This window comes from Schistocerca piceifrons, chromosome 9 (assembly GCF_021461385.2).
Source record: "Schistocerca piceifrons isolate TAMUIC-IGC-003096 chromosome 9, iqSchPice1.1, whole genome shotgun sequence".
Taxonomy (NCBI): Eukaryota; Metazoa; Arthropoda; class Insecta; order Orthoptera; family Acrididae; genus Schistocerca; species Schistocerca piceifrons.
Window position 1 is genome coordinate 129751603 of NC_060146.1, and position 12955 is coordinate 129764557.

Here is a 12955-nt window from a genome sequence, read left to right on the forward strand (position 1 = left end):
GCTAGAACCTGGAACACGCAGTCAGCCTGCGATTCTCCCCATGTAACGTCTGCGCAGTGGGGCAGAACGCAGTAATCTCCTGCAAGTAGTTCAACCACTTGCCGTAGCGCTGAACACAGTAATCGCTCTTGGCAAACAACTTAACAACTTCTAGGGATTTCTGCGCCGGTTTAACAGTCTATCAGCGAGCCGAGCGAGAAAAGGGTAGAAGATAACCGATTCCCCTATCCGCATTGCTCAAAAGTATTCGTGTGTGTGTGTGTGTGTGTGTGTGTGTGTGTGTGTGTGTGTGTTTTACGCATGCTTGCCCTTGGGAGGTACGTAAGTGAGACGCAGTAGTGAGTTGTTCTACTCGTTCGTCATTGCTGCGCTTAGTAGCGTACTTCCGGCTTCTAGTTTAAAGATTTATGGACAGCTTCCGATCTCTAAGATTCGTGCTGCAACCAAGTAATCATTCTAGAAACGAAGAAAAGTCTTTTGAGCGCTGTCGCACACACATTTACACTTCGTAAGCTGCATTTACACTGACAATGAGTTTAGTAACATGTTTCTGCGTGCAGTACTGCTTCCGATGATGTTTGCAATATATTTTCAACTATGTTCGTTGTTGCCTTCCCCGTTCACATTAGCGATAAACATTTCTCTATATATAAGTATTCTCTGCTGTGCTGGAGCAGGCAAAAACATTTCAAGTATGTTCGCATAGAGCTGTATGTTATGTCCAGCGAAGAGGATGTATTGATATCTGGAGCTGCGTTAGTAATACACTGAAGTGCCAAAGAAAATGGTCCTCCTGTCTAATATCGTGTAGGTCCCCCATGAGCACGCAGAACTGCCCCAACACGACGTGACATGCACTCGACTAATGTTTGAAGTAATGCTGCAGGGAATTGGCACCATAAATCCTGCAGGGCTGTCCATAAATGCGTAAGAGTACGAAGGGGTGGCGATCTCTTTTGAACAGTACGTTGCAAGGCATCCAAGATATGCTCAATAATGTTCATGTATGCGGAGTTTGGTGGCCAGCGGAAGTGTTTAAACTCAGAAGAGTATTCCTGGAGCCACTCTGCAGAAATTTTGGACGTGTGTGGTGTCACATTGTCCTGCTGGAATTGCCGAAGTCCGTCGGAATGCAGGTGATCAGACAGGGTGCTTACGAACGTGTCACCCGTCAGAGTCGTATCTAGACGTATCAGGGGTCCCTTATCACTCCAACTACACACACCCCACACCATTACAGAGCCTCCACCAGCTTGAACAGACCCTTACTGACATGCAGGCTCCATGGATTCATGAGGTTGTCTCCATACCCGTACACGTCCATCCGCTCGATACAATTTGATATGAGACCTGTCCGACCAGGCAACTTGTTTCCAGTCAACATTCCAATGTCGGTGTTGATGGGCCCAGGCGAGGCGTAAGGCTTTGTGTCGTGCAGTCATGAAGCTTACACGAGTGGTACCTCGGCTCCGAAAGCCCATATCGATGATGTTTCGTTGAATGGTTCGCACTCTGACACTTGTTGATGGCCCAGCATTGAAATCTGCAGCAATTTGCAGAAGAATTGCACTTCTGTCACGTTGAACGATTCTCTCCAGTCGTCGTTGGTTCCGTTCTTGCAGGTTTATTTTGTGGCCGCGGCGATGTCGGAGATTTGATGTTTTACCGGATTTCTGGATATTCACGGTACACTCGTGAAATGGTCGTACGGGGAAATCCCCACTTCACCGCTACCTAGAAGATGCTGTGTCCCATGGCTCATTCGCCAACTATAAAACCACGTTCAGACTCACTTAAATATTGATAATTTGTGACTATAGCAGCAGTAAACAATCTAATATTTGCGCCAGACACTTGTTGTCCCATATAGGCGTTGCCGACCACAGCGCCGTATTCTGTTTACATATCTCTGTATTTGAATACGCATGCCTATACCAGTTTCTTTGGCGCTACAGTGTACATGACTTTATAACCAAACGAAGAACATACTAAACATACTATGTGGTTATAACTAAGCCATTCTGCTTGAGAGAGCTTCCATGAGAAACAAGTAGCCGTAGAGCAATGAAACTTTGCAGAAAAAATTGTAAGGACATAACGAGTAAACCACTGGAAGAAACACATTTCAGTTTCTACATGGGACAGTATCATTTTTTGATAAAGTATCACATTAACATTCCAGGTTAGAAGCGTTGCTCAGCGTGACGATCGTCTGCATCCACGACGGCCTGGAGCCGACAAACCATTTCACACTTGAAACTTCCTGGCAGATTAAAACTGTGTGCCGGACCGAGACTCGAACTCGGGACCTTTGCCTTTCGTGGGCAAGTGCTCTACCAACTGAGCCACCCAAGCACGACTCACGCCCCGTCCTCACAGATTTACTTCTGCCAGTACCTCGTCTCCTACCTTCCAAACTTTACAGAAGTTCTCCTGCTTCTGTAAAGTTTGGAAGGTAGGAGACGAGGTACTGGCAGAAGTAAATCTGTGAGGACGGGGCGTGAGTCGTGCTTGGGTGGCTCAGTTGGTAGAGCACTTGCCCGCGAAAGGCAAAGGTCCCGAGTTCGAGTCTCGGTCCGGCACACAGTTTTAATCTGCTAGGAAGTCTCATATCAGCGCACAGTCCGCTGCAGAGTGAAAATCTCATTCTGGGCATTTCACACTTGTTCGCAGCTCTTTTCGAACGTTGGACAGTGGAATGTAGATCACACACTACGACCAGCATTCTAAGTCATGCCAACAGTAACGTCTTCAACAATTTGTGGCCTCTCCCAGGAGCAGTTCTCAAATTCCCAGTTAATCATATTCTCCAACACCGGTGTGGATACAGGACCTTTCCGTACTCCTCTAATGCGTCGATACTCGAGTAGAACAGCAGCACTAGTGCTGTTGTTTTGATAAAACAGCTTTACGAGTAAAACCCCGCTCACCTTGTGCAGACCCTTGCTGACTGTCTGCAACGGTAATGGGACCTGACGCTTGTGTTTCAGCCTTGTATCGCCGCACCAGTGCGGGTACCTAACCGCCAGTGATGACACTAACAATACTAACAACGCGAATCTTGCAGCACACTGTCTGAATAGCGTCCCCGTAAAGTTGGGTACTCGTGCAGTACATAGTTTTCCGTTTACACTGGTTCCAGTAACAAAAGTTGGATAATAACCACCCCGTACTTTAGAATACGTCGGGAGATTGACGTGCTGCGCTAGCTGAATTTAGGAGACAGATTTACTTTTCTTAACTTCACGGGTTGTCAACGTCCGGTTTTAAAATTCTGAAAAATGTAACAGAGCCATTTGCGTCAAAGAAAGACACAAATTTTATAAAAGCAGGAACCACATCTCAAATAGTTCCTGTCGTTCCAGCTGGTTGAATGGTTACGCAAACGCGATTCAGCCAGGTATATAACTCTGAAGTAGACAGGGTGCTGGAAAAAAAGGTATTACCTATTTTGAGAGGTGGCACTGTAGACCAAAACAAGAGAAAAATGTTCACTACGTACGGGCTCTAAAATGCGTATCTTAAGAAGTATGAGCACTTGTTCAGTAATTGAGATGTGCTTCACGCTAGCGAAGATGAACAAGTGCCCATTGCTCTTAAGGTATGCATTTAGAGCCCGTATGTACTGTTTTAATCCGTACTGCCACGTCTAAAAATATGGAATACTTTTTGTAACCTCCTGTATGTTTTACGGCATATCAAATTAGTTATAATATCATGTCTGGTCACGTTCGTTATCAAGACGTACCACTTCTTCTATGGTAATGTTGCAATCAAAATGATACAAATGGCTCTAAGCACTATGGAACTTAGCATCTCAGGTCATCAGTCCCCTAGACTTAGAACTAGTTAAACCTAACTAATCTATGGACAACACACACATCCATGCCCGAGGCAGGATTCGAAACTGCGGCCGTAGCAGCAGCGCGGTTCCGGACTGATGCGCCTAGAATCGCTCGGCCACAACGGACGGCCTAACTTATTCATTATCTTGTCATCGCCCAGCCCAAGCAGCTAGGGACAGAAACACGAAACTTCGAGGCGGTGTGCATCTTACACTGCAGGCATCGTTGAAGAAAGAGGGTGAAACAGCGGATAAAAGGCTTTTCGAAAGTACATCGCCGGAACTACGAATATTGGTGTTTGGTTTCTCAGAAATAAAAAAAAAACATGTTTCAGTTTTTTTTTTAATTCAACCACAAAGGGGGTAAAAGAGAGGATGAAACTTTTTAAGAAAATATTTCGCTACATTAATCATTTTTAAAGCTGAAACTATGTACATTGGTGTTTCGCTTCTATGTTAAATATAAAGAAATATGTGTTTGGGGATGACGTTTCTATGGAAATACCACCCGAAAAGCAAAAAACGTGATTAACAAAACCCTTGTTCTCCAGCTACGAGGATCGCTATTTGCTCATAAGTACATTCGCCAAAGTTCATGCTTCTATTGCCTTATTTAGCGTGAAACGTTTAGAAAAGTTGACATTTGTGAACAACATAAAATTCGTTTAGAGAAAAAAAATATCTGTATAGACCACACAGTCTACGCGAGAGAAAGCAACCTGCACTGAGCTACTTTTTTACACTTATGGTACGTGAAGTTCAGAACTCAGTTATCACTCGCCCAAAGTAGATCGAAGCAAATCTCAAAAATTCTAGAGGAAATCAAATTTGAAGTTTTCCGAGCATGTTTAGTATCCTAAAGATAGTTCGAATATTCGATAGGCGGTGTGACTCTGTGGTAGAATACTCGCCAACTCTGCAGGGGACCCAGGTTCGTATCCCAGCCAATGCAAATTTTCAACAAAACTTCGTGATCGACGAACATTTCCGTAAATCTTAAAATACATTAAGACTGAAAAAATCGGTAACGTTCGAGGCTGGTGATCATCGTATCGCTGGTTAGCGTCTCCTTTCGGTCATTAATTTTTTAAATTCGGTTCGACTACCTAAGTCATTTAAATATAAAATGCGTCATACATGCGCTAGTAAATACATACGTCATTTTTATCAAAAATTTCAATCGTCTTATTTTTCTCTGTATATCCACACAAAAATCCAATTTCCATCGCAAATCTAAATTGTTTAAATGTAAAGGGAACGTTATAAATTACACTTTTCACCCTTATGTATTTTAGCCTTCACTGATATACCGGTAGAATGTGCACTCAAAACAAGCGAGCACTTCACGGCAGAGTCACACATTCCCGTCGATAAAACTGTCAGTTGTTTTTGGATACTAAAGAAGTTCCGAAAACTTCGAAGTCGATTTTCTCGAGATTATTTTAGAGTAACATCGATCCGCTTTGTGTGATTGATATTTGAGTTCTGAACGTCACATATTATAATCATTTCAAAAAAATGCAAAAATTCAATTAACGTGTGGTTTCCTTTTTGCTGATCTCGCTGGATCCTCTCGGAAGATTTGGCCATATCAAGAGAAATGCACACTGTCGTGGTTTTGGGTTAATGCCACTCCGAGTGGGAAAAAAAATGTATGACAAATATGACTCCAATAAATTCTTTGAAATTCTGAAGACAGCAGACATGAAATACTGGGAGGGAAATATTATCTGCAAAGTCATGAAAGTGTAATAATTGGGAAATGATTGAGACAGGTCTTTATCCCATCACCGATGTTATTTAATCTGAACTTCGAGAGCAGTAAAAGAAACCAGGGATAAGTTCAGGCTTGCCGGTAACATTGTAATCTTGCCAGATAGTAGCTGACTTGGAAGAGCAGAACGGAATGGAGAGAGGATGAACAACAAAATAAAAGCAAAGGCAATGGAATGTAGTCAAATTAAATCAGGCAATGCTGAGAGAATTACACTAGAAACGAGACGCTAAAGGTAGTAGACGTGTTTCGTTAGTGAGGCAGCAAAAATAAGTGATGATGGCTGAAGTGCAATGGGTATACGGTGTATACAGCCAATAGTAAGAAAAGCGTTTCTGATAAAGAGGAATTTGGTAATACTGAATAGAAATTTAAGTCTTAGGAAGTCTGTTCTGAAGGTATTTGTGCGGAATGTAGCCTGGCACAGAAGTGAAACGCTGATGTTTAACATTTCAGACAAGAAGGGAATGGGAGCTTTTGAAATGTTGTGCTGCAGAAGAGTCCGAAGTTATGGCGGGTAGATCGAGTAATAAACGTTGAGATACTGAATCTAAGAAGGAAACTGATGACTCAGTTTGACTGAAAGAAGTTGTAGAGGGAGACCAAGAGATGAATACAGTAACCAGGTTCAAGTGGATGTGGTTGCAGCAGTTATTCGGAGAGTGTGCGTCTTGCACGGGATAGAGTAGCTTGGAAGCTGCATCAAATCAGCCTTCCGAGTGAAGATCACAGCAACAACAGATCTAAAGGATGACGTATTACAACTAAAATCATCCATAAATATTTTCGTGCCTAACGGATAACCGTAGTTAATTCCCCCCGCCCCCTCCCCTCCCCTCTTCCCTGTCTCACTCACTTATCTTGAACGCACAAAACAGTGTCATCCACATTGCATTTTGTGCAGAACCTTGTGGACACTACCCATAGAGATACCCGACTGGCTAGACCTATGAAAGTGAAAGTTGCACATCTCTGGAATACCTTCGGTCAGCCATTTTTGCTTGCACCTGCCACATTTACACAGTCGATTGATGGTGTACCTGTTTGGCGCTTGCTAAGCAAACTTTCCTGTGAAGGCATTGTGGACGTGGAGAAACTAATATGTTCCTCTTGAGATGACTGCCAGAAAAGTGGGGAACCAACTGCCTCAATCAACATTCCGCCTTTCTGACCAATAATTTTGACCTGCTTAAATAATCGCCCTTTTCTATGTTGGCAGTCAGTAGCAGAGACTCAGTGGAAGGGAGAGGAGACAGTGGCAGGGGATATATATATATATATTAAAATTGCTACACCAAGAATAAATGCAGATGATATACGGGTATTCATTGGACAAATATATTATACTAGAACTGACATGTGATTACATTTTCACGCAATTTGGGTGCATAGATCCTGAGAAATCAGTACGCAGAACAACCACCTCTGGCCGTAGTAACGGCCTTGATACTCCTGGACATTGAGTCAAACAGAGCTTGGATGGCGTGCACAGGTACAGCTGCCCATGCAGCTTCAACACGATACCACAGTTCATCAAGAGTAGTGACTGGCGTATTGTGACGAGCCAGTTGCTCGGCCACCATTGACCAAACGTTTTCGGTTGGTGAGATATTTGGAGAATGTGCTGGCTATGGCAGCAGTCGAACATTTTCTGTGTCCAGAAAGGCCCGTATAGGACCTGCAACATGCGGTCGTGCATTATCCTGCTGAAATGTAGGGTTTCGCATGGATCGAATGAAGGGTAGAGCCACGGGTCGTAACACATCTGAAATGTAACGTCCACTTTTCAAAGTGCCGTCAATGCGAACAAGAGGTGACCGAGACGTGTAACCAATGGCACCCCATACCAACACACCGGGTGATACGCCAGTATGATGATGACGAATACACGCTTCCAATGTGCGTTCACCGCGATGTCGCCAAACACGGATGCGACCATCATGATGCTGTAAACAAAACCTGGATTCATCCGAAAAAAATGAAGTTTAGCCATTCGTGCACCCAGGTTCGTCGTTGAGTACACCATCGCAGGCGCTCCTGTTTGTGATGCAGCGCCAAGGGTAACCGCAGCCATGGTCTCCGAGCTGATAGTCCATGCTGCTGCAAACGTCGTCGAACTGTCGTGCAGATGGTTGTTGTCTTGCAAACGCCCCGATCTGTTGACTCAGGGATCGAGACGTGGCTGCACGATCCGTTACAGCCATGCGGATAAGATGCCTGTCATCTCGACTGCTAGTGATTCGAGGCCGTTGGGGTCCAGCACGGCGTTCCGTATTACCCTCCTGAACCCACCGATTCCATATTCTGTCAACAGTCATTGGATCTCGACCAACGCTAGCAGAAATGTCGCGATACGACAAACCGCAATCGCGATAGGCTACAATCCGACCTTTATCAAAGGCGGAAACGTGATGGTACGCATTTCTCCTCCTTACACGAGGCATCACAACAACGTTTCACCAGGCAACGCCGGTCAGCTGCTGTTTGTGTATGAGAAATCGGTTGGAAACTTCCCTCATGTGAGCACGTTGTAGGTGTCGCCACCGGCGCCAGCCTTGTGTGAATGCTCTGAAAAGCTAATCATTTGCATATCACAGCATCTTCTTCCTGAGAGCGGTGGATGAAGAAAATAGGAGTGGTAGCAAGAGTTAAAAATATTGATGTTCAGTGCCAGACCTCGTTAAAAGAGTGGGTGCAAAAGAGAGAGCTGATAGCGGTAATGGAAAATACAGGTGAGTGGAGATCATACATAGCCTTGAGGGGCCTGGACCCACCCAGAATGGCGAACTTTAACACGTAGGTACAGAGGCGGGGGCACTATAAACCTACATTTCTACGCGTGGGTATAGGGGAAAAGTAAGTTGCACCCCCAGAACTTTTGATCTGGTTAAGAATGGCAGTTACAGTGGCAATGGGAAAATAGAGAAAAGAAGAAAGTATCCGGGCACCTGGCTGAAGATGAAGTGGCGCCCTCCATCGGTAATGCTGGAATGCAATATGGTGTTGGCCCACCCTTAGCTTTGATGACAGCTTCCTCTCTCGCGCGCATACGTTCAGTCATGTGCTGGAAGGTTTCTTGGGGAATGGCAGCCCATTCTACACGGAGTGCTGCACTCAAAAGAGGTATCGATGTCGGTCGGTGAGGCCTGGCACGAAGTCGGCGTTCCAAAACATCCCAAAGGTGTTCTGTAGGATTACGGTCAGGACTTTGTGCAGGCAAGTCCATTAGAGGGATGTTATTGTCGTGCAACCACTCCGCCACAGGCCGTCCATTATGCACAGGTGCTCGATCGTGTTGAAAGATGCAAACGCCATCCCCGAATTTCTCTTAAACAGTGGAAAGCAAGAAGGTGCTTAAAACATTACTTTAGGCCTGTGCAACGCAAAACAACAAGGGGTGCAAGTCCCCTCCACGAAAAACACGACCACACCATAACACCACCGCCTTCGATTTTTACTGTTGGCACTACACACGCTGGCAGATAACGTTCACCGGGCATTCGCCATACCCACACCCTGCCATCGGATCGCTACATTGTGTACCGTGATTTGTCGCATAAACGAGGCGTCGTTTGGCATTTACCGGCGTGAGGTGTGGCTTATGAGCAGCCTCTCGACCGTAAAATACAAGCTTTCTCACCTCCCGCCTAATTGTCATAGTACTTGCAGTGGATCCTGATGACGTTTGGAATTCCTGTGTGATAGTGTGGATAGATGTCTGCCAATTACACATTACGACCCTCTTCAACTGTCGGCGGCATCTGGCAGTCAACAGATATAGTCGGCCTGTACGCTTTTGGGTTGTACGTCTCCCTTCACGTTTCTACTTCACTATCACATCGGAAATAGTGGACCTAGGGATGTTTAGGAGTGTGGAAATCTCGCGTACAGACGTACGACGCAAGTGACACCCAATCACCTGACCTCGTTCGAAGTCCGTGAGTTCCGCGGAGCGACCCATTCTGCTCTCTCACGATGTCTAATGACTACTGAGGTCGCTGATATGGAATACCTGGCAGTAGTTGGCAGCAAAATGCACCTAATATGAAAAACGTATGTTTTTCGGCGGTGCCCGGATACTTTTCATCACATATTGTAGATGGAGAGGGGCATTGAGAGAGAGAGAGATGCTGAGTATGAAGGCTTCACTCCAAACGGAGACTGGCTGAAAGGATTTAGAATGTTCTGAGTTAAACGAGCGCAAGTTCTCATGCCAAAATTTTTAGTGAGGGCTTTTCTGTTAAGAGTCTTTTAGAGAACATATTCGTCTTTTTTGTTCGCCGACAGGAATGTTTTATCGTGTGTGTGTGTGTGTGTGTGTGTGTGTGTGTGTGTGTGTGTGTGTGTGTTTGTGTGTGACAATACTACAAGTTATGTCCATCCGAGAGTTTATTAGAGCATGGTGTAAAAATCTGGAATGTATAGATCAACAAAGTATCAAAATTTCTCGTAACAGCATTAATCAACCTCTCGTCTTTATAATTTTGCAGTAGTACAGATATAAGTGGATCACATTTGTAATAACAAAGAAACGTCATTGCGTCACCTTTGAACTCAATGTAGAACGCCATTACTAATCATCTTGACGTATACTGGAAATTAAGTTATGTCTGTCTTCCTATACGTTTGTGTGCGCGAGTGAGTGTATGTTACGTAATTTGTAATCATAAGAGTTCTAGGGTTTAGTACATTGTGTACTAAAGAATAGAGTGAATTGCGTTAGTGTTTTTATCTGCTACGCGTGTCCCACAATACGTACGCTTTTATTATTTTAGGCACAGTGGGACTACAGAAGATCTGGCTGACCTTCGCTGTATACAAGCAAAAGTCACATCTAGCTGACTACCGTACTGTCAATCGAATTACATCTTTCAGCGAAAAACATCCACATGACACAGTTATTGGCTCTCTACAGATCAAAAGAAGCAATGTGCAGTATAAATATGGAATATCGATTTCACGACCATGAAGGACCGCACAGTTATTATTGGTGATAATTTATACAGTGCACCAAGGCACTACCAAGTGTAGCGACGTGAGTGGGAAACATATTCGCGAACGGAATGCCGAGAACGTGTGCGGACTGGAGCGTGTGATTCTTGCGTTGCGAAAACTTCCTCCTTCACCGCCAATTGTTCTGGCGTTTTCGCAACCGCCGGATGTTGCATTCGCCACCGTTCCAACCCTCCCTGGCGGTCTGGAGGGAAGGAGAGTGAATCTGGGGAAGAGAAATCGTGAGATTCGGCAGGGCTCGACAGCACGGCAGCTGTAGTTCCGGAAAGTGCCATGTGGCGGCGCCGCTAGCGCGCCCCTCGCCCCTATGGCCCACGCAGCGACGGGAGCCACCAGTCTGTCCTCAACCGTCGCGGGAGGCGGAGCTATTACTGTGCGCCGGGTGAAACACGGAGACAGGCTCAGGAGGCACCACCAGCACCTCGCGCAGGCCTGCCAACCGCCGCCGCACCTCTACCACCTCGCCATGGCGCCCAATGCAGGTGGGCACCATTCTCTTTATTCTGCAGCACTCCAGAGGACCCACCGTTTACCTCTGGTCCTTTCCTTGACGCTGCAAAACGCCTCATGTTCAGAGCGTCCGCACCAGAGTTCAATGTTTAATTTTTGACATAAACTATAACTCCTGTCGTTATCTTTTTGTAGACACTTTATTCTGGTTTGCAGGTCTACAGCTTCATATAATGTCTGAGGTAATTTGAATCGTTACAATAACAAACAGAAACTTTATTTAATGTTTGTTTATTATTGTTAGCCTTCAGCAAAAAATTAAAACAGGTGTCTGCTGCGTTTCAATATGGCCACCATCAGTGTTGCCACCACACTATTAGTCACAGAGGAACCTTAAGTATTGACCCCTTTCAATTTCCATCAGACTTAGAGGATTTTAAGGTTAGTACCTAGATATCGATTTCCTAAGGCAGTACGACAATTTTTATTTTAAATTGCCTGATTAGTGTATGTCCACATTACTGACACAGTTAATTACCTTATATCATAGGTGTGATGTGTTTAGTTAAAATCAGTTACTGGTTCCATAGACCAAATTTAACATAAGCATTATGACTTGGAATGTATCAATAGACTGAAGAGAACACACTTATATGCAACTCAAAAAAAAAGTAATTCGGCTACTTGCTGACAATTGACAATTTTTTTTTACTGACTGCTTATTTCTCCCCAAGAATTCAGTGTGGTTTAGGAGAAATTATCAAGAAGAAATATGTTTGATCTACATTTAATAATATTTCTGTTACCTCTCAGACTTTTTATTTCCATGGGTACGTTGTCAAAGAGTTTTTCGTAGCTGCATATTTCACCCAGTTTCTCTGCTATAGTTTAGATCAAATAAAGGGTAATGATTATAATTTTTCCTTACTCTGTTACTCTCAAACTTAAAGGAACTGTTGATAAAAAATTTCATAAGTTAATAAATGCACTGTGAGATTGTGATTATTATTCCCAGCTGCTTAAAGTGATACCTGCAAGATGTTCATGTGTGAACTTAAAACATAATTCTAGTTACTTTCTTCAGCACAATGAATACTTTTTGCTTAACTGAGAAGTTGCCCCAGAATATTATCCCATAAGACAGCAATGAATGAAAATACGTAAATTACATTAACTTATTGACTTCTATATTTCCAAAGTTGACAGTTATTATTATTATGGTACAGTAGCTGAATCTAAACTGTTTATCATGTCTACTACAGGATTTTCCATCGGTAAAAACATCTTAGAACTTATAATTATCTACCCTGGTTCTTGTTATTTGTTGGTGTAATATGTTAATATGAAAGAAAAATGGTTCAAATGGCTCTGAGCACTATGGGACTTAACTTCTGAGATCATCAGTCGCCTAGAACTTAGAACTAATTAAACCTAACTAACCTAAGGACATCACACACATCCATGCCCGAGGCAGGATCCGAACCTGCGACCGTAGCGGTCGCTCGGCTCCAGATTGTAGCGCCTAGAACCGCACGGCCACTCCGGCCGGCGTTAATATGAAGTGGGATATTTTTGACAGTAGAAAATTCGATGGTCTGCAATTTTTCAAAGTTTAAAGCTGGCCCATTAGGGCAAAACCATTCAGTAACTTTCACTAAAACATCATTTACTATTTTCTCTGTTGATGTTTCTTTGCTAGACTTCACAACAATGCATGTATCATCTGCACACAGAACTAATTCTGCCTCCTGGATCAAAGAAAATGGCACATCATTAACATCAAGCAAGAACAAAAGTGGGCAAGTGGTCGAACCCTGTGGAACTCACGCTGTTATTTCTCCCCATGCAGATGATGTGGCGACCCTCTTTGTATT

General features: G+C 44.0%; 1 protein-coding gene across 5 annotated transcripts in view; it reads left to right on the top strand.

Annotated features, from left to right (window-relative positions):
- The window catches only part of LOC124717040, an 859980-nt gene that overhangs the window by 699232 nt on the left and 147793 nt on the right, over positions 1-12955 (top strand). Inside the window, exon 1 of one of the 5 annotated variants that reach the window (XM_047243699.1) lies at positions 10737-11113. The exons of 3 other annotated variants lie outside the window; for them this stretch is intronic. In XM_047243699.1, coding sequence (XP_047099655.1) covers positions 10939-11113 — 175 coding nt within the window. In that variant the 5' untranslated portion in view covers positions 10737-10938. Of the gene's footprint in view, positions 1-10736; positions 11114-12955 lie in introns of those variants that run through there. One more of the 5 variants, XM_047243695.1, reaches the window with a different exon arrangement.